Raw genomic sequence first — 22114 nt, 5'->3', positions numbered from 1 at the left:
AAGCTGCTTTGACGTTTAACGTTGATTCAACAAAAATAATGATTTTCAAATCAACAAAACGTTTTGTTGATTCAAATATGCCTTATTTTTCTGCCTGAAAGAAAAAATGCTACGTCATTTGTGGTCGACGGCTTATTGTGGATGGCACCAAAGTAAAACAACAATCATGAAAATATGGAATCATTTTAAAACACATTTTAAACAACATTGATTGCAATCAATGTTTTTTTTTACTGTTCAAACGGTTCAAACCTTCCAATATAATTCCTTGGCAAATGGTTTTGTTTGCTGCTGCATGGGTTCACATCTTTCGAGTTCTCATTTTCCTGTCAAATAAGGAAAATTGGGGTGTATCCCATTTGGCATAATGCCGTTTGGCATAATGGTCATTTGGCATAATAATATTAAATTTTCAACGTGAATTCAAAATTAAAATTGCATAAAAGAAGACTATCTTGAGTTGTGACGACAGCTGTAATATTTTCCAGAAGAAAATGCATGTTTTTTGCAGCAGTTGCCAAATGATGTTATTCTAAACGGCATTATGCCAAAAGGCTATATGCCAAGCGGGATACACCCGGAAAATCGCTGGACTGGGGTTGGAAAATCAAAAGGAAAATCGTCTGTGTCGTGTCTGCAAAGTTATGGCTAAAAATTCTCCAAATTTCATCGAGTTTTCCACTGAATAGTGTTTAATTGCAAAGTTAATGTAGTTCAACAGAAATTAAAGTCGTTTTTGAATGTGAAAACCGTCTGTAGCTGCGTGGAAAAGCGTTTGGAAAATTGCTTCACCACCCCCCACCAAGAGAGTTCCAGTTCTCTTAGGTTGGGGAAGGATGCGCCACAAGAAGGGATAGGATCGTAAGATTATGTTTTCGTCTTGTGAGTTTTTTTTTCTGTCGTCAAGTTGGAATAATTTAAATTTTTTTCGTTCGTTTTTTTGGGATGTTAATGAAATTAACTTCCTATATCGACAAATATTGTTTATTTTGTTGATTTTCGAGAAAATTCAATGCACAGTATTACGTAGTACGTAGTAGATTTTTTTCAGAGAATTTAAAGTACATTTTCTAAGAATTTCCAATTCAGGTAGAACAATTTTGGAAGGTAGGTACTGTAGAAAAGTTGATTTTTTATGGTCAGCTATGGAATTTCCTATTTATATAGGACCTGTTAAAATAAAACTCTAGATATTTTCCTGGAAAAAATATCCACAAAGCATCCAGCAGATCACCTGACTGCAGGACAAAAACGCAAATCGAGCAGGTTATGATCGACGACCATTTCTCCTCGGAGTCAGACGAAACGATTGGTACTGTCAACTGGGGCAAATCGTTTAGAAGAAATTTTGAAAACGAGGCACTATTTTTGTTGCCCTGCGTATATTCTATCCGAAACCTGTGAAAAATATCCAAATATTGTGCAGAAGAGATGAAGGCAGCATAAAACGACGAGAGGGAACGTGGAACGATACAAGCAGGCTCGGAATCGGCAGGTCGTGGTCATCAAGCTCAAGTAGCGCCAGCAATAAGACTGGGGTTGCGCGAAAATGGAGCAGCTATTACGATCTAACAAAACGCAGACATTTTACGAGAAAGTGAACCGTTCACGCAAAGGCTTTACGCAACGAGTCGACGAGTACAGGGACAGTGAGGGAAACATGATCGTGAACAAAAGCGAGGTGTTGGATAGGTGAAAGCAGTACTTCATTACATCTTCAACGATTTCAAGGCGGCCTATACAGTCGACCGGGAGCAGACTGAATCGGCTGATCGGCTGACTTGTTAGTTTGCGGTATCCTTTGGTTTACGTCGTGGGCCGCAGCAAGGTGACTGCTTGTGCGTTGTTTTACATCATCCTTGAGGGTATTTTTTCAAAGAGCGGACATCGAAACGAGTGGCACGATTATGAACAAGTCCTACTAGCTGATTTTTTGCCATTTACAAGCATAACCCGGCTAATTGCTTCAGCCAACACGCTCCTAGCTATTAATTGCGACGACTAAATCAGTTACATTCCATTTAATTGCATTATTCTCTCTCCGCTTCTCACATCTGCATTCCAGCAACATCCGGTTCGTCGCCACCGCCATGTCCTAGAAGAAACGGACTACGCCGTAGTCTGCTGGATGTCGTTTATCTCGAGCGATAGTTAGATTGTTTGCTCAGTTGAAGCGTGCACAGTTCCAACAACAACCACAATGCCCGAACACCTGGAACTGCAACAACTGGTGGGGGGCGTCCTTCAGGGTGGCGTCCGGCACCACTCCCTGTCGTGGCTGACCTGTACGTGCCCCTACTTGGGACTCATTCTGGCCACCGTGTCTTCGCTGTTCTTCTCGCTGTGCTCGGTGATTGTGAAGGGGCTGGTTGATATTAATCCGATTGAGTTGGCGACCTTTAGGTGAGATCTGATTGAAATCGAGAGGGTATTTTTTTAAACTGTGATTTTTTTTCTTGGTTTTAGATTCATCGGAGTCCTGCTGCCGTCGATCCCGATCGCCATCTACAAGGAGGAGAGTCTGTTCCCGCGAGGTAAGCGAATCATTCTGGTGCTGCGATGCTTCGTCGGTACGACCGGGCTCATGTTGAGCTTTTACGCCTTTCGGCACATGCCGCTGGCGGACGCGTCCGTAATCATCTTTTCGACGCCCGTCTTTGTGGCCCTTTTTGCGCGTCTTTTCCTGCGCGAGTCGTGCGGAATGTTCAATGTGATAACGATCGTGCTAACGCTCATCGGAGTGGTGCTCATTTCGAGGCCGTCGACGCTGTTTGGCGAGGGGGCGGCGAGTAGTATGGCCGACGAGCAGGTCGTCGAGACCAGCTACGATGTGTGGGGACCGGTGGCGGCCCTCTCGTCAACGCTGTTCAGCGCAAACGCTTACGTACTGCTGCGAGCCCTCAAAGGCCTGCACTACTCGGTGATCATGACCAACTTTGGTGCGTTCGCGTTGGTTTACACCCTCATCGTTTGCTACTATTTGGGAGCACTGTGTTGGCCACTGTGTGGTACCGATCGGCTCCTCGTAATCGCCCTGGCCCTGTTCAGCTTTGGAGGTCAAATCCTCCTCACGCTGGCGCTTCAGTTTGAGCAGGCCGGCCCCGTAGCGATCGCCCGCTCCGCCGACATTGTGTTTGCCTTCATCTGGCAGATCATGTTCTTCAAGGAGACGCCCACGCTCTACTCGGTGATGGGCGCACTGCTCGTCGTAAGCTCCGTGCTCCTCTCCGGGCTGCGAAAGTGGGCCCTCGCCCTGCCCAGGGATTCGGATTTGAGGAAACGGTTAAAATTTCTGTTTCTAGAATAAGTCCCCTCCCTGTCCAACTCATACTAGTCTAAAGGAAAAAGCAGTGAGAAAATCACGAAACATCCACATAAACACACTCACACACACGTAAAGAAGAAAAGAAAAAATCAAACTAATCGCTCTATCAAATATCTCAAGTCCGCGTTATCGTCTAAGGCTAGGGAATATTTTTCAATGGTAATCTTAATCTTACAAACAAGAAACACAAACAAAAATCGCCTCGACATCAAGAGGGCGGTTTCCGATGGAATAAGAGGAAACTTTAAAGGAATTGTGGTTATTTTTCGCGAGATAGAGAGATAAAAGGAGAAGTTTAGCTGATTGATCGCGTAGTGATATTACTAGTTTACGTACACGTTGGGCAGTTTAGTGTTTACTTCCCTTTATTTCCTTTTCAGCCCAAAAACTCCCTTTTCAAAGCATGCAAAAAATTAGATTATGAGAAAGCGATGAAATAAAAAGCGTAACTGGTCCGCTATAAATTATATATGAATTTTATTCAAGATTTTATTGATTGGACGGGAAATAACTAGAATTCAATTCAGTCGATTGAAGCTAGTTCAGAGAGCCCAAATCTAACATACCTTGACAAAACTGAAGCGTTTACTGACATCAACTTCAAAAATTTCGAGTTGTGTTATTGAACGGATTTGTTAGGTTATTGAAAACTTAATCTAATGAGTAACACAATTTGGAAATCTGGCATCTCATCTCGAGATAAAATAACTTGCAAGATGAGAGTCATCTAAAATATTTTAGACCTTTAAAACATTTCATAAACTGCCCAACAGGTACACAACAAAACACTTGAAAAACGATCTCATTTTAGTTGATTAGTGAAATTTCACGACGACCAATTCCAAAATAAGATAAAATAAATCAAACTGAATAAATTACCCCCACTTCCCGCATCTTTTCATTTCATTTCATGTTCAGATTCAAAAGGTAAAGTTTTGCTTCGATCCGTACAGCAAAATTTTTCTCAGTAAGCACAACTAAAGCCAATAATTTTTTTGTTTTAAAATTGAGTAAAAAAATCCAACCGACTTTTAGATAGAATTTCACATGAATACTCAACTTGTGCCATTTGAGGAATAACATACTTTTAAAAGGGAATCAAACTTAAAAGTAAATACAAAAACATGAACTTTTCACAAGTTAAGCAGAAAAAAACAAGAGGAATTAAATAGCCAGCAGACAAGCAGTGCAGAGTAGAACTTGTAAGCATAAATACTTCCCCCTTTTTCTAGTCATTTGTATCTTATAGCTGATCTTTTTTTTTGCAATCCCTGATCTACAGATGGTCCAAAAAAGTCCAGTTACGTTACCAGAACGAAATCCATGTGATTAATTATTTTGTTGAAACTTGAGTTTTGAATTACCTAAATAGAATCACGTGAAAGCAGCCCGAAACCAATAGAGCGTGCGCACTAGAGAGAGAGTTTATTCCGTTGCAATTTCTTGTTAAGTGTGTTTAAGAGGGTACACAATGTATTATCGAAAAAAGAAAATGAAAATCTCAAAATAGAACAAGTCACGATGGTATGATATACTTGTAAAAGAACAAAACCAACCAACAAAAAAAAAACTATGAATGCTTAGTCGGGATATGATGTAAATTGTAAACAAAACTTACCTTATATTAAAGTCAAATCTATCGAACATTACCGCAAGCTTGGTTTGTCCCAGAAAGTAATGAGAAACATTCCCTGAGAACATGGCAAAACTGATTTTCTCTTGAATAACCCGAATAAAATTGAGAATTATTTGAATTCATTTTATTTTTCCTAAATCTTTTGTCTGAATGATGTATACAATCTTGTGATATCTTACAAATATGTAAACAAGACTGCCAAACGGATGGTGGTTACAATGTATATTATTGTTTTTGGTTGCCGTAAGTGTTATGTTTATTATTTTTCGTTCACTTTTCTTTAACCACGATTTTGTTTTTTTTTATATTGATGGAAGGAATTTATATCGATTTTTCTATGAATGTATTAGTTTTTTTTAATTATTCAGAACGGGGCAAAATATGCTTGAATTGAATATTGTTGGACATGTTGTTTGAATATTGGGTCATTATCTTCGAATTTCGTGTAACGTTGCTTTAAGGGATAACTTATTTAGCACAAGGTTCTATACGTGATCAACTCGGGCGACTATTTTTTCATAAAAATCCCTTTAACACCAAATTTTCCAAATCACCATTTAAGGCTGCAAATTATTGAAAAACACGCCCCTCCACCAAGAGATATTGAAAAATGGACCTCGGATTCCCAAAATTACCGAATTCGGTAGTTGAAAAATCTTTAAACTTGCGACAGGTAAACCATCTGTCAAAATGAACAACATTTGACCGAAGAAGTTTTTACCGAATTCGGTAATTTTTAGTTTACCGAACTGATCAGCAGTTGAAAATTCGGTAAACTTCACCGATTTTGGAAAAATAATCTGAACACACTTAGAATGTATGAAAAAAAATCAAAAATTGTTATTATTACAATCGAAATGTTTAAAAAAAATTGCGATTACATATTTAATTTTATTCAAGTGTGTACCTGATTTGATTTGATTTGATGTGATAACCAACAGGGCCACAAGGATGACCTATGTAGCGGTTGCCTAGAATTACAGTGACTCAGACTTAAAGGAAGCATCTTCAAATTACTGCCGTATGAAGGGCCAAAAGGGGGAGAGCAAGTTGAACGCAGATAAAGTCACTGCGGATAGGGAGCAAAATTTACTTTTTATCCTCACAAAGGCATCAGTTAAACTATGGATTTAAAATGGGCTGATCTCATCAAATTTCTCGATCATGGCTTGCGTTTCTTCTAGAAGCAGTCTCAATTCTTCTAGACTCGAAATCATTTTGCGCAGCAAAATTGCCTCCTCAGCTAAATCTTTGATTGTTTAGAGGGCAGCCACACACTGGAAACACCACTGGCCAGTGGACAGATCGATTTTATTCCGTATTTTCAATTACTTCGGTGGGACCCACTCCGGTCATGGCACTCGAAATGCCACTATGACCCTGGATCCATCTTCGGTCCCGTTTTCGGACGGAGTTGGTCCTCACTTCACGGAACAGGCCATTCATGATGCTGCTGACCACAATACTACTTTTCATGCATCACATAACAACATAAAAAATATTGTACTGATAAAGTACCGAGCTTCTCCATTTCCAGAGTAAATTTAAAAAATCTTTTGAATGGAATGCATTGCAAATTCCCTTTGATCGTATCCTGAAAGGGGACATCCTAAATGAACATCTAACGTCAAAACATTTTAGGTACATTAAAATTTCAAAAACATTGTTTAAGTTTGTAGTTAAAGGAGTGTGAGAAAAACTTTTGATAGAATAGATATCGTGATGTTTTTCTTTAGTTAGAAAAATACAAGAAATAACGTTCTGTTATTGGTATTGATTTCTCAACTAGTAAGTGATTTTTTGCAGCTAATTATTTAGTTCAGGTTGCGAAAATCACATGAAAAATCTGCGTGCAAAATTGGAGTGCACTGGAATTACTCAAAATTATATGAATATTTAAAATGGCATATTTTTCCTTCTTACCATATAAAAAAACTTTTAAAGTATTTACTTTAACCTTTATTAGAAATATATTGGATTGCTTTTTACACATAGCCACTTGTTGGTTTAATAACAACTTTGTTTAGTCTTTGCATTGAAAACATTTTCCTGGACTTTTCCAAAAGCTACACTTATCTAACATACGCGCATTCGCTAGCTTATTTTAATCTCTCCGACTAGTAACAAGTAAGGCACCGATGAAGTATTTCCCTCTTACAAGCAATAATTTCATTAACATTTTATACTCCAGTAAACCTGCTGGATTGGACTAACGTAACGGACAATTTAACTATGGTTGGAAAATCTATCAACTTTTTATCATCGATTTCTGGAATTACCAAGCTTGTCTATCTACTTCGCCTAGTAAGCTCGTCGCCACTCAGTTAAGCTTCCTCAGCACGGAATGTATTCGGACGTTGATTCGATTATCGAAATCGAAACTTTTGTAATTGAGCTGCGCGTACACCAGCAACCGCTTCGCTTCTTCCCTGGCCTCTCCTTCGTCTTCGTCATCATCCTCCTTTCGAAGCAACAACATGGCCAGCTCGTAGTGGGCGAACGCCGAAATGTGTACGTCCTGCTGAAGTTCTACCCCTTCGTCGGTCCGCGCTTCGATACAATCGCGAAACGCTCGAATCGCTTCCTCGTACCGTTTGAGGCAGACCAAAGCAGCTCCCAGGATCAACCGGCCGAGACCGATCGAGGGTTCGTTGAGTTCTTCCGGCGGCTTACCGCAGTCTTGCACGATCGCTTGCAGCGTCGACTCGTGGCAGCTGTTCAGGGCGTTCCACATGAACAGCATCTCGTAGACCAGCAGACGCCAGTACAGAGGGTCGAACTTTTCTTGTTCCGTTTCTGCGCGTGGGATCTTCGAACACCGTCGGGCGATGTACTTCTCGATCTGGGACTCTTTCTGAGTGGATCGACTCAGCAGCTCGGTGATCTCCGTCTGCCAGCGGACCAGCTCGTCAAAGTACCCGTGCGCGCCCTGGCAGATGACGGTCAGGTACGCGTAGAAGCTCTTGGAGAAGAGGCTGCAACGTCTGGAAGGGGAAAGGGTGATCGTGAGGGTTTTGAGGGTCTTCAACTAGGCGATCGTACCTCAACTCCTTGAAGTTCTTCATAGCTTTGCCGTAGTCCAGTTGGATCAGTCGACACCAGCCAATTTCGTGCAGACAAAGCAGCTTGATCTCGCGCTGAGCCGACGATCGGTACGCTACCTCGTACGCCTGAATCGCTTCCTTTATGTTGGACTGAAATCAGAATAATCGTTAGAATTTTACCGAAAGCAAGATCACCGACCCCACCTTTAACCGCTCGACCCTTCCCCTAAAGAACAGAAACAGCGAAGACTTGGCAAACTGATCGTTCGACTCGTCGATCAGCTCCTGCGCCGAGCAGATCTCGTGGTGCAAGTTCGACCCATCCAGCGCGAAAAACGGCGTCACGATCGTGTAGTACCACAGCAGGCCCAACGTGGACAGTGGCGCCCGCATGTCCGAGCTGATCCTCGAGTGCATCAAACAGGCCACTCCCATCGCTCGATCCCCCTCGAACCCCAGAAAGCTGATCAACTTGAGCAAACTGGGCGGAAGCAACGAGATGCTAAGCTGGAACACGCCGTAACCGAAGCTGACCGCGCCCATCAACCGCCGCACGTCGTCCGGATCGATTGGCCGGTCCTCGCATCCACCGGGCCCAACACCATCCCCTTCGTGGTTCACCGGTTCCGGCGGTGGCCTCGGTCGGAACCCGTTCAATCCGTTTCGCCCGCGAAGCTTCGTACTGAACCCCTCAAATTCAAGTCTCAAATTATCCCGGCAAGTCTTTGCTGCCATCTCGGCCGGCGTTGGCTCCCCATTGGAATCCCGTCGACTGGAACTCTGCGAGCTCTGCTGGTTAAGATCGAATCCCTCAAACTGGGTGGTTAGGCTCCTTTTGACGTTGCCACAGCTGCCACCGGTGGTGGTGGTGCTACCGCTGCTGGGGTCTTCCGGTGGAGGTTCAGGTTTGTCCACGGCGCTGGTCTGATCGGTGCTTTGTGCGAAAAACAATGTGCGCGATCTAGAGATTTCCCGGCGGAGATCCTCGGTGCTGGGACGGGCGATGGCTAGGTGGATTCTGAAAAAAAAAAACAATTATACATTAGATAAATTAAATTTTTGTTAGACTTCGCACATTTGTCGGCGTGCCTTCCTAGCTGTGATGTTATGGAAAGGTGCATTACATTTTACTTTTTTTTAATTTTTAGTGTGGCACACACCCAAGAATAATGACTCCTTCGAATTCTTCTTGAAGCATTAAAAACGAATAAATTTTCACAAAGCTCTGAGCACTTTTGTTTTGACAAAATAGTGCAACTCGCAAATACATTTTTTTAATTTCAAGAAAAAAATCATTTTTTCCATTTTATTTGTTCCGTCGATTCTTAAATCTTTATAAATATCATAAAGCCGCTATAAAGCCTATGGCGTCATCCATAAAGTATGTCACGTTAAAATCGGCCAAAATATGTCGTAACGCTCTCCCCAGAACCCTGATAAACCTCTCTTAAAACCGAAAATGATATCCGCAAAGGTTGTCAAGGCCTATTTATAAAACCTTCATAGGAGAACAAGGCTTAACAACTGAATCTTAACAAACTCCTCGAAGCCTTAATAAAACCATTGTTAAAACCTAGTCAGTAGTTGTGGAAAAATGACATTTCATACGTCTTCAAATGTCTTATGCCAAACAGGTTTTATTCTGGCAACAAATAAGACTTAGTCTTGCCCAATTATAAAATGGAGATGGTTTGCAAAAATGGCGATTATGGAATAAATTATATTGAAGGTAAATAAATTAATGTGAGAACTTATTTCTTGCATTAGGTGGTTCAATTTCAGCTGCGGTTAAAAATTTATCCATGAATGTGAGGGAGATATAGCCAAAATATCAACTCGATTCATGACAAATAATTCTTTTGTTATTAAAGTTTTTCATGAAAAAAAATATTTTATTGTAATTCAATGAAAAAAATGATCAAATTATTTTTGGGCTTCTATGGCTAATGCTAATTATGACCGAAATTCAGCATTAATGTGTGTTTTCATCAAGTTTTAATCAAATGTATTGCTTTTTTCTATTTTTCTGCCAAGAAGGCGATCAATCACATTCAATCAGACCACGCATTTGGCGCCATATTTATGCACTGCTATATGGCCGCGATAAATGCTTTTTGAGGAGAATATGGTTTTAAGTAAGCATTTTGCATGCCGCTTGACCGCTAAAACACCCTTGGTTTTAAAGAAGCGTGCGATCAAACTGTTTGGCATGGCATTGCCATCGGGTTTTCAAGCCTCTCTTAAAACTTTCATAAAACTTTATTAAAAGTCATTTGGCTTTTATTGTCCGCCTTGTCAGACCTTGTTAGAACCTATAAAGAAGCTCTTGCTTATTGGTTGCCGCAAATGCCGAAATAAAACTATTAAGCAATCAAGATGCTACCATAAAACATCAATAAAACTAGGTGGTGGGTTGTTGGTTTAAAAATGTTGCTTCAGATGTTGACCCGGAAAATTAACAACAAACTTTAAAAACTGCTGCAAAAATTTGTTTTCTTGCTTTTAAAACGACGTTTGAGACAAAATCAATTATGTTTATTGAGAAGGTAAATGTACACATAGAATTATCGTTATCTCAAAAACTAGTGGTTCGATTTGCACATTTAAAATGTAAATTTTCGCGGAATTCACAATAAAATGATTATTTTAACACCTGAACTCCCAAGCTCGAGAAAATTCCATATTGAATCCACCATTTTCTCGAGCTTAGGAGTTTAGGTGTTTATCAAACCTAACATTTTAAAAGAGCTAAAACTAATATTTTGCCAATACCAAATGATATTTGAAAAGGATGACATTTTCTATGTATGTATGTATGTATGATCCCCATACCCGCAGGCAACTTGGTCCTGGAACACATGTGAGCGCTAGGTGAACAATTCGATCATCTTTTACGCCGTAATCTGTACACCCACGTGCATAAGTTTTTTTGCACGAATTTTAATGCTACAAATGCCGGCGCATAGAACAAAATGGTTTCCCTCATCCCTCCCCAAACGCCGGAAATTTGTAGCGGGTGTAGGGAAACTTCGCATAGACGCCCTTGCTCCCATCACGTCACTGAGGGTATGGAGCGACGAGAAATTAATAAGCATGCCCCCCTAGTCGAACCTTCATTAGAGAAGCAGGCAATCCACAACTCACAGCGAACGACCAAGGGAACACCCTACCGCGTATTTGAAAAGGATGACATTTTCTCAGCATAAAACATTTTTAAATTGTCAAAGAATGAAAATTTTTAAGAGCATCTTCGATTGCAAATTAGATTTTGCAGAATATATGTTTAAATTTAATTTGGGCCGTTGCAAATATTTTTTGAAGTTTATGTCCCTCGACTTTGGTCGGGATCGAGGGTGGGGGGCAAACAAATAAAAAAAAATATAAAAATTGAAATAACAAGCTATGGTCTCAACATTTGAATGAAAAAAGTTTTTTAAATGGCATTTTACACCTGCCCAGTTATTTTGCAATCATTAGTTTTAAAAATATCCAATCATTGAAATGATTTTTCTTTTCGCCTGAAATTTTTTTTGCGGTGCTGGAATTGGAATTCCACAAAAAAATGATTGTTTTAGGTTGGTTAGACTTCTATTTGGTTTAAAATTTTGGCCTGTTCATTTTTTACAAAAATCATTTTTTTTTTCAAAAATTCGAAGGTTTTCTTGTTATTTTTTTCAAAATTCGATACTGTAGCGCACTGCCGCTCGAAGCTTGTCCGTCCCATATGTTATTTCGTTAATTTTGAGGTAATGATGCAGTTTGGTTCGAAATCATGTAAACTATCAGAAGTATTTAGTACTTTGTTCTAGAAAACCGGAGAAAATCCTTTTTCTTGAAATTCTAACACGTAGCCTAATCGGCGGGACAAATTTATCATGCGTTTTTCTTGGCTTGCTGTTTTAACGGACTCGATTAGAGCGGCAACGCAGTAGTGTTCTGTTTTAGTCCCTTAGAACCTATAAAAAATCTTGAGAATAAAACATGTTTTAGAAATTTAGTTTTTAGTAATACAATTGTAATATAAATTGAAATTAAAAATCGGGAAATTTTTTTCCCATGTACCTATTTTCGAGAAAAGTCCAATTCATAACTTATAAATTTGCTAAAGACATCCAATCGATCAGAAAATTCATTCTAGGATTACAGCCCTTCAAACATTCACATGTCCATTCTGTAAGTACAGTCCTTAAAATTGTATGGAGACTTAGAGAGAGAGGAAACTAAATATGTAAAATGGTTTCTCTTGCCATTAGACACTATAATGAAAAGAAAAATCGTAGCGAATTACTCATTATCAAGTTTTGAAACTCCATCAATTCAACCTGGCGAAACACATTTCATGGAGACGCATGGTCCTTTACCAAATCAATACTCAACTCGTTATCATCAATCCCGTCCGGCGTCTGCAGCACCGAGTTGGGCACGGTCCACTCCACGGACGACGGCGTTCCCAGCTCAAGCCGTCCCACGTCCAGCTTGTGCCGAAGTGGCGCCTGAGGGCCAGCCACCATCTCCTCCTCCTCATCCTGCTCCGGAACCTTCACCACCCGGCAGTACAGCTGATAAATTTGCCCGTACGTGTGCTGGTAGACCTTCCAGGCCTTGCGCAGCAGCCAACCGCCCTTGACGAAGCCGCCAATGTCCTGGCTAAGCGACACCAGAATGGCCAGGCACAGTTGGGTGTCTGCCAGGATGATCTGCTCCTCCAAGGTCGCGGCCAACGATTTCTGGGGGTCGCCGCTGCCGCCGCCAAACAACTTGGTCCGCATCGTCCGAAGCCAACCGATGTCGCCGGCGCACTTTTTCTCCAGCTCCCGCAGCAGGGCCTGGGCCTCGTTCATCTTGTCCGTTTCCCACGAAATTATGGCGTTCTGGAAGACACAGTAATAAAAATCAAAACTTGAAATGAAAAATTGATTTAAAAAAAAAACGAATAATCTTTTAAGAATGTTTCCCTTTTAAAAGAACACAACATTTTTATTATTGTTATTTCAACTGTGTTCAAGAAAAGGTGAACGAATTAACATCAATCTGGTAGAACGTGGCAAGAGGGAGGATGTGGGAGGGACGAACACTCATGCAAACATTAAACATTCATGTAATTATATGAATTTGATAGCCATTTGATTGCGTGTGGAGGAGGGGCAATGTTTCTGGTTGCTGGGAGGGGCTAAACCATGGCTACAAACTTGAGTGAAGAAAGAGCTCGCCTTTATAGTCAAGGCAGGAAATCAAAAAAGGTGCTCATTTTTCGTGTCTAGAAGCAAATCGTGTAACAGGCCATTTTTTATGGATCTAGACTAAATCGACCCTCCTGAATCCGAATCTGCCTGTTGATTTTCCCGATTCTCAAAGGGAACCGAGATATTCAAGATGGCGTCCAATATGGCGGCTGAATGGAAAAATCACAATAAAAGGATTTTTAAGTTCAATCAACTACTCAAATTTAACTAAATTGGGGTCGCTGAACTCGAATATGATCCCTAGAATACTCCAAAGTACTCAGGGAATGTGCAATCCAAGATGGCGGCCAATATGGCGAAGTTAGAATATTGGAAATGTTGATACAGAAATGTAACAGGCTATCAACAGGTCAAATTTAACTAATTTGGGGTCGCTGAACTCAAATATGACCCCTAGAATACTCCAAAGTACTCAGGGAATGTGCAACCAAAGATGGCGGCCAATATGGCGAAGTAAGAATATTGGAAATATTTATACAGAAATGTAACAGGCTATCAACAGGTCAAATTTAACTAATTTGGGGTCGCTGAACTCGAATATGACCCCTAGAATACTCCAAAGTACTCAGGGAATGTGCAATCCAAGATGTTTAAAATGTTTATACAGAAGTGTAACAGGCAATCAACAGGTCAAATTTAACTAATTTGGGGTCGCTGAACTCAAATATGACCCCTAGAATACTTCAAAGTACTCAGGGAATATGCAATCCAAGATGGCGGCCAAAATGGCGAAGTTAGAGTATTAGAATGTTTATACAGAAATGTAACAGGCAATCAACAGGTCAAATTTAACTAATTTGGGGTCACTGAACTCAAATATGATCCCAAAAATACTCCAAAGTACTCAGGGAATGTGCAATCCAAGATGGCGGCTAATTTGGCGAAGTTAGAAGATTGGAAATGTTTATGCAGAAATGTAACAGGCTATCAACAGGTCAAATTTAACTAATTTGGGGTCGCTGAACTCAAATATGACCCCTAGAATACTCCAAAGTACTCAGGGAATGTGCAACCCGAGATGGCGGCCAATATGGCGAAGTTAGAATATTAGAAATGTTTATACAGAAGTGTAACAGGCAATCAACAGGTCAAATTTAACTAATTTGGGGTCGCTGAACTCAAATATGACCCCTAGAATACTCCAAACTACTCAAGGAATGTGCAATCCAAGATGGCGGCCAATATGGCGAAGTTAGAATATTAGAAATGTTTATACAGAAATGTAACAGGCAATCAACAGGTCAAATTTAACTAATTTGGGGTCGCTGAACTCAAATATGACCCCTAGAATACTCCAAAGTACTCAGGGAATGTGCAATCCAAGATGGCGGCCAATATGGCGAAGTAAGAATATTGGAAATGTTTATACAGAAATGTAACAGGCTATCAACAGGTCAAATTTAACTAATTTGGTTTCGCTGAACTCAAATATGATCCCAAAAATACTCCAAAGTACTCAGGGAATGTGCAATCCAAGATGGCGGCCAATATGGCAAAGTTAGAATATTGGAAATGTTTATACAGAAATGTAACAGGCAATCAACAGGTCAAATTTAACTAATTTGGTTTCGCTGAACTCAAATATGATCCCAAAAATACTCCAAAGTACTCAGGGAATGTGCAATCAAAGATGACGGCCAATATGGCAAAGTTAGAATATTGGAAATGTTTATACAGAAATGTAACAGGCTATCAACAGGTCAAATTTAACTAATTTGGGGTCGCTGAACTCAAATATGACCCCTAGAATACTCCAAAGTACTCAGGGAATGTGCAACCCGAGATGGCGGCCAATATGGCGAAGTTAGAATATTAGAAATGTTTATACAGAAGTGTAACAGGCAATCAACAGGTCAAATTTAACTAATTTGGGGTCGCTGAACTCGAATATGACCCCTAGAATACTCCAAAGTACTCAGGGAATGTGCAATCCAAGAAGGCGGCCAATATGGCGTAGTTCGAATATTGGAAATGTTTCCCTGAGTGCTTTGGAGTATTCTAGGGGTCATATTCGAATTCAGCGACTCCAAATTAATTAAATTTGACCTGTTGATTGCCTGTTCATTTCTGTATAAACATTTCCAATATTCTTACTTCGCCATATTGGCCGCCATCTTGGATTGCACATTCCTTGAGTAGTTTGGAGTATTCTAGGGGTCATATTTGAGTTCAGCGACCCCAAATTAGTTAAATTTGACCTGTTGATTGCCTGTTACACTTCTGTATAATTATTTCCAATATTCTAACTTCGCCATATTGGCCGCCATCTTGGATTGCACATTCCCTGAGTACTTCGGAGTATTCTAGGGGTCATATTTGAGTTCAGCGACCTCAAATTAGTTAAATTTGACCTGTTGATAGCCTGTTACATTTCTGTATAAACATTTCCAATATTCTTACTTCGCCATAATGGCCGCCATCTTGGATTGCACATTCCCTGAGTACTTGAGAGTATTCTAGGCGTCATATTCGAGTTCAGCGACCCCAAATTAATTAAATTTGACCTGTTGATAGCCTGTTACATTTCTGTATAAACATTTCCAATATTCTTACTTCGCCATAATGGCCGCCATCTTGGATTGCACATTCCCTGAGTACTTTGGAATATTTTTGGGATCATATTTGAGTTCAGCGACCCCAAATCAGTTAAATTTGACCTGTTGATAGCCTGTTACATTTCTGTATAAACATTTCCAATATTCTAACTTCGCCATTTTGGCCGCCATCTTGGATTGCACATTCCCTGAATACTTTGGAGTATTTTAGGGATCATATTTGAGTTCAGCGACCCCAAATTAGTTAAATTTGATTTGTTGATAGCCTGTTACATTTCTGTATAAACATTTCCAATATTCTAACTTCGCCATATTGGCCGCCATCTTGGATTGCACATTCCCTGAGTACTTTGGAGTATTCTAGGGATCATATTCGAGTTCAGCGACCCCAATTTAGTTAAATTTGAGTAGTTGATTGAACTTAAAAATCCTTTTATTGTGATTTTTCCATTCAGCCGCCATATTGGACGCCATCTTGAATATCTCGGTTCCCTTTGAGAATCGGGAAAATCAACAGGCAGATTCGGATTCAGGAGGGTCGATTAAGTCTAGATCCATAAGAAAATGGCCTGTTACACGATTTGCTTCTTGCATCGCTATTTTCGGGTTTTGTGCCTTGACTATTAGGGTTTATGAATATTTAATTAACACATGCTTCACGAATCTTTATTTTTTTTTTCGAGGTAAGCTGGATTTAAAAAGTATATACTTTGTTGCAGTTTCTACTGAACATTTAGATTGATTCAATAATTGCTATGATAAAGGTTAAAAAAAAAAACCTTACTAAATCACCTTAAAGTGGTTATGAGCTCCTCCTTCTAGCTTATTAAATTAGAAAATTTTCTTTTAGTCAGACTTACGGAAATGAACGGTTATTAACATGAAATGTTCATTCTTATGATTATTTTTTTCTTTTTCATTTTCTGCATTTCTGGTCAAAATTAAAGACACAGTCAGAGATTGAGCCAAAAAGCCCACAACAAACAAGGACAAGAGTACTCACTCTCGAGGGTCGGTGAAAAAAGGGCACTGACCATAAAGTGGTGGTATACCCATAAAAGTTTTATTTCATGTACCTCTCAACTTCAAAGTGCTCAAGTTTTGCAACTATTTGAAACGGCCACAAGTTGTTGTTGTTTGCGTTTGTGTTTTACCATCGTTCCCACACCTCATTGTACCTCTCGGGAAAGCCTATTTAATGGAAGGTTCAGCTTGGTCGTGTTGAATTTTTCAGCAAACCAATGCAGAGCAAGATGTGCTGGTCGCCATCATGTAAACATGTTTTGGGCCCGAAATTGTTATAAAAATGCGCTACATACCCTCTTCTCTTCTCTGTTGAAAGTCACGTAAAGCGTTGATTGGAACATGCAAAATTGATCCGCGTGTTCCGTTTTACCGTGAACTTGTTTTGGGTTGAAGTGCCAGTGGGGAAATTAAATGAGTTGTTATTTGTACTTGGAACATTGTTAAAAGAATCAAATTTGCCACCGTACTTGACTGCATAACTTACCATAACTAAAACAGGATTTTGTTAGTTACAGTGTAAAATGGTCTGATTTACTAAATACTTAAATTTCTGGAGCAACATTTGAAAAGGGTGCTTCAGCTTTCGACATCTGGCGCTGTTTTACAAATTCGTAAGCAATTCACCTGTTTTACCAAACTCGCCTTGCTAATCAAACTTATCAAATGGCTTTACGTAATAACTAGTTTCCACTGTCAGAAAGCTTTCCCGACATTTTCACAAGTAGGTCCAGATTTAGTAAATGTTTGTACGATGTTTTTTTTTTTTGTTATAAATTGAGCAGTTCAGCAATTGCTTTCGTAAATCGACTTTTTATTTCCCTTTGAATAAAACGTTTGCATAATTGATTTCTCCATGCACACATTTGGGGGCGGTCCATACAAAAGAGCTATGTAACTATTCGAAAAAAATATTTTGGGCAGAGATTTTCTTATCGATCCGGCAAAGTTGCAGTTTATGATTTTGACTATCCTTATGTTTTCAATGAACTTTTTTAACTCTTGCAAAAACTCGATTTTGTCGATTTGACAGTTATTTTTTTTTTTATATGTTTGAGTAGAAATCGAATCGAATCGAAATTTGAAAAAAAAATAAATGATGATATAATGCATTATTTTTGAGTAATAATCATTTTCATGATATTTTTTTTTATTTTTTTCTAAAATATTTAAAATATTGTAAATTTTTGGCTTACCAAAATGTGTAGATGTTTCTTAACTTAAAAAATATTTATTCCGAGGTGGACATGAATGGAACATTTAACAACATAATAATTAAATTTTAAACGGTTACAACTCAAAACAAATTAATTTTAAAGTAAAAATGAATCATCGTATGTACTTTCAAAACTCTTTAAACGTCATTATTTAAACAAAAACATCATTTGGCCAAAACAATTCGTTTGTCGTGTACTTTAGCACAAAAGATGGCGATTTTGGGCACCATACAAATAAAAGTAAAAGTAATCTTTTTTGTTACATCCTAATGGACAGCCATCAAATTTGTATGGAGACCTGTATAGAGAAATTATTGGATATGGCTTATGTGGAAACAAGGTATGGAAGGGCCAAGGTTTATCCATATCATAAAATACAAAAATAAAAATTTAGAAAATAATCCTTTAGTTTTCAAAACACTTAAATTTGTGTTACAGAAATCTTGATGCAAAAGTTCTGACTCATGTGAAAATCGTCGAAAAACGCATACTTTTAACACTCTAATCGCCAAATAAAAAAAAATCTAGTAGGGGAACTATACCCTTTCTCAGCCTATTTCTATTATCGGCCTATCAGCACTTTGATCATGAATTACAGCTTTCATAAAGTGTTTTTGACTGTTCTAAAGTAATGAATAGCTCAAATAAAAGTGAGCAAGCAACTCTCCATTGTTGAAACATCTGAAAATGTTGATTTAATAGCGAAAAATGGAAAAGTGATTAGAATTGGTCGAACGGCTTAGAGTGATTAGAATGGGTATATTTCCCCTATATACGGAATTAGCTTAAGCAACCATGCGCACCCACTTGTATCTGTGTTGGTATCAAAAGTAAGGGGGTGCGCATGGTTGCTTATTTTTTGCTAGCCCCTCAGATACATGTGGGTGGGCAGGGCATGGTTGCTCAATATTTCCTTAGTATTTTTATTTATAAAGTTTTATTTATTGGCAGGAAAGTTAATTTAATTCAATTCTGTCGATTTCAGCATGTTCAAGGCGAACTGAAGCATTTACTGACATCAATTTAAAAAAAATAGTTTTATTGTTTTGGCCAAACATCTCCCAGACCAAATTTTAGCCAAATCTGATCTTTTTTGATTTGGAATCTGCTTGATAATCGTAGAATCACTGATATATAAAAATGTGTATTTTGAAAAAGAATATTCTGATTGTTTTTTGTCTTTGTCTTCGTAAAAAAAATGTTACAATTTTTTTTTAATTTCTCTTTGACAAAAAAAATCTTCATGAAACAAAAGTGACTTCTTTAAAAACATATTTCAATGGTTAGTTATTCACGGTATGGAGGAAGCAAAATATTATAAATCGAAAACACTCATGGTAGAAAATTGTGTTTCACCTTTCTGATTAAGAATATGTTCGATTCAGGGGGGGTGACCTTAGAGGGGGTGACATTGGGTCAAATGATACTAAAATGATGCTCAAATACAACGATATGGTAAAAACAAGTCATCCAACAGTGTTTCTTGTTCGAGGGAATCGTATTGACATGCTACAATGTTTGAAGTGGAGATTTTCAAACATTTGGGTAGTTTTTGAGCAATCCCAACAAAAATTTTAGAAAAATGATTTTTCAAGAGGTCATTTTTGGCCAAAAACGTACCTCAACTTTAGACAGCTGTCAAAATAACAGGATTTGCTCTAGGAACGAGATTTTTTTAGCGAAGTCATCATAAGATGTCCCCTACACAACCCTTTTAACAGAATTCAGTTTAATTGAGAAGAATCTGAGAAATGGTGAAATCCGTAAAAAATCACTTTGACCCAATCTCACCCCCCAGACCCAATGTCACCCCCACTGACGGTACTAGAAATAGGTACGTACTTTCTTAAGGATCTCATATTAATCATCAAAAATAATTAAGTTTAAAATGTGCGTATGTGCAACGATCTATCCTCATTATGCACTCTACACAATGACCCTTTAGAGAATCCACACACATTGGCCTATCTTTTTCATAGAATAATTTTCCAACTTTTCTGTCCTCGTCCGTTGCGCCAGGACTTCTTCATGAACACCGGCAACAAGCGGATCTGCTTCTCGGTAATCTTTGAGCACGATTTAGCTCTTCAGTGTGCACAACGTGCTCGTATGTGTGTATAAAATGCATTCATCTCTTCGCACATTCAAAAGAGAACGACTGAAGAAAAAACACTTGCAAACGACATGAACCCTGGCACGTATAGAGAAACGATAAGTGCACGAGTGAATGTGAAAGTTACTGCTTTTTTTCTTCCCTTCTTCCGTAATTGAAGTGCACTTGGCGTAAATTTGCACCATGTGTCTGTCTGTTTGGGTGCAACACAAACAAAAAAGCAAAACTCTGCACGAGGGGAACAGTCTAGGTTATGTTTGCAAGCTGTCAACGCATGTCACTCGTACAAGTTATTTTTTGTGTGTAATTTCTATCGTTCTTTTAATTTGTGTTTTATTCATTCATTCATTCAACAAGCCTTTTCAATAGAGACGCATGGTGCGTTAAGCATAAACAATAAAATGCAATTAAATTCAAAAATTAACGAGTTTGCAAAAAAAACCTTTTTTTCTTTTCAACTTACCATAAACGAGATAAACGTGTGCCCGGCGACGATGTGCACGCTGGATTCGCGATTTTTGAAGCTCTCCTCGGCCGCCTTCGGTTGGTTGTTGAGCCAAAGTGCGATGCCCTGCTTGACGTACTCCCAGTCCTGCAGTCCTGACAGGGGTGGAGCTTCCGACGAGGCCATGTCTGCGGCACTCGCAGTTGTTTGTCACACTTGCAGCATAAAAATACGGACAGTCGAGGAAGTGAGTGGAAATTTTAAGAAAGTCGTACGAAAATCTGGAAAATTAGAGAAAAAATAGTCCAATAAGTTCTACATCCTTTTTAAAAATGTTGTTTGTTTTTTAAGATTTTTTGTCTGCCGAGAATTGAGTTTTTTCATACTTTCAAAATAATTTATGAATATTCAATAATATTTTTGTTAGTTTTTCATTCGTTTTAACAAGACTAGTTTAAAAAAATTGAGGAAAAGTCTGAACTAGAATAAATTTTAAAGAATAAAATAAAAAACCCGCTCCCCGCTATCTTACCACTGGTCGTGGCCGGCGCCGTGATTGATCAGCATGAGATCTTAAACTTCCCGTTTTCACAACTTTGCGCAACTTCCGTAAACATGACATTGTTCAAAGTGCAGGACAGTGCGAGACTTTTAAATACTGGATTAAAGAAGCCAATAAATTGTAATTTTTTGACAAATAATTTCAGCTTTCTTAAAAAAAACAAAAAGATAAATTTAAAAATGTGGACATTATGTAGGCTGGGAAAGTTCATCTTATTACCTTTCCAAAACTCTAAAAATATTTAAAATGTATGGTACAATCAATTTATTATGACCATTTGAAAATTACAGATATTTTCTGGAAAAATTAACCTTTTCACATTATTTTTGACTTTGATATCGTGTATCTCGGAAACTATGGCACCTACGGCTTTGAAATTTGCAATTTCTCTTGGTTGAAATGTTTACTATCAACTGACATCAATGAAAAACATATTCAAAAATGTAACATTTTATCCTTTTGGCCACCTGCTAGCCCATAGTGATCATGTTTTAAACAAACAAAGTCAATATATTTAGTCAATATTTAACCCAGTAATTTAAATAATATTTAAGTATGTTCTCAAACTAAAAACTTTTCTAATTTACTAATCTTCGCCCTTTGTCCAAGGTTGAAAGTGTCTTTATTTTTGGAAAAAAGACTTTTCTTAAGGAACAAAAAAATATATTTTATTCTGGGCGGTCGATACTAGATTTTCCCAATTAACTTTTGGGTATAAAATTCATTTTTAAGTTTTAGTCAGCCAAGACTGTCAGATCATAAGGGGTTTTTTTGCGAAAAGTCTCATTTTTCGGTTAGAAAATGCATTTTTAGTTAATGATTCTCCGAGACAGGATGATCCCAAATGACATTTTTTTTGCGAAAAGGCTTTTCTCCGAAAAAAGCATTTTAAAGATTTTGGTCGGTCGAGTCTAGACGAACCAGGCAAAATCAATTTTGCGAAAAGGCCTT

General features: G+C 38.7%; 2 protein-coding genes across 2 annotated transcripts; one reads left to right on the top strand and one right to left on the bottom strand.

Annotated features, from left to right (window-relative positions):
• Positions 1–570: 570 nt before the first annotated feature.
• LOC120412973 (solute carrier family 35 member G1) lies at positions 571–4974 on the top strand. The gene is made up of 3 exons (XM_039573620.2): positions 571–861; positions 2066–2403; positions 2467–4974. Exons 2-3 carry the CDS (start codon positions 2201–2203, stop codon positions 3305–3307), a joined length of 1044 nt encoding a protein of 347 aa, XP_039429554.1. The 5' UTR covers positions 571–861; positions 2066–2200; the 3' UTR covers positions 3308–4974.
• A 1938-nt stretch (positions 4975–6912) lies between these two features.
• Positions 6913–20888, bottom strand: LOC120412983 (tetratricopeptide repeat protein 39C-like). Its single transcript, XM_039573632.2, has 5 exons — positions 20620–20888; positions 12383–12876; positions 8210–9023; positions 8004–8155; positions 6913–7945 (listed from the first exon to the last, which is right to left on the bottom strand). The coding sequence occupies exons 1-5, from the start codon at positions 20785–20787 to the stop codon at positions 7282–7284; spliced, it is 2292 nt and encodes a 763-aa protein (XP_039429566.1). The 5' UTR covers positions 20788–20888; the 3' UTR covers positions 6913–7281.
• Between the last annotated feature and the right edge of the window lie 1226 nt (positions 20889–22114).

The sequence above is a fragment of the Culex pipiens genome, chromosome 3, assembly GCF_016801865.2.
Source record: "Culex pipiens pallens isolate TS chromosome 3, TS_CPP_V2, whole genome shotgun sequence".
NCBI classification, from domain to species: Eukaryota; Metazoa; Arthropoda; class Insecta; order Diptera; family Culicidae; genus Culex; species Culex pipiens.
Note: the sequence above shows the minus strand (reverse complement) of the source record. Positions and strands in the feature narration are given on the sequence as shown.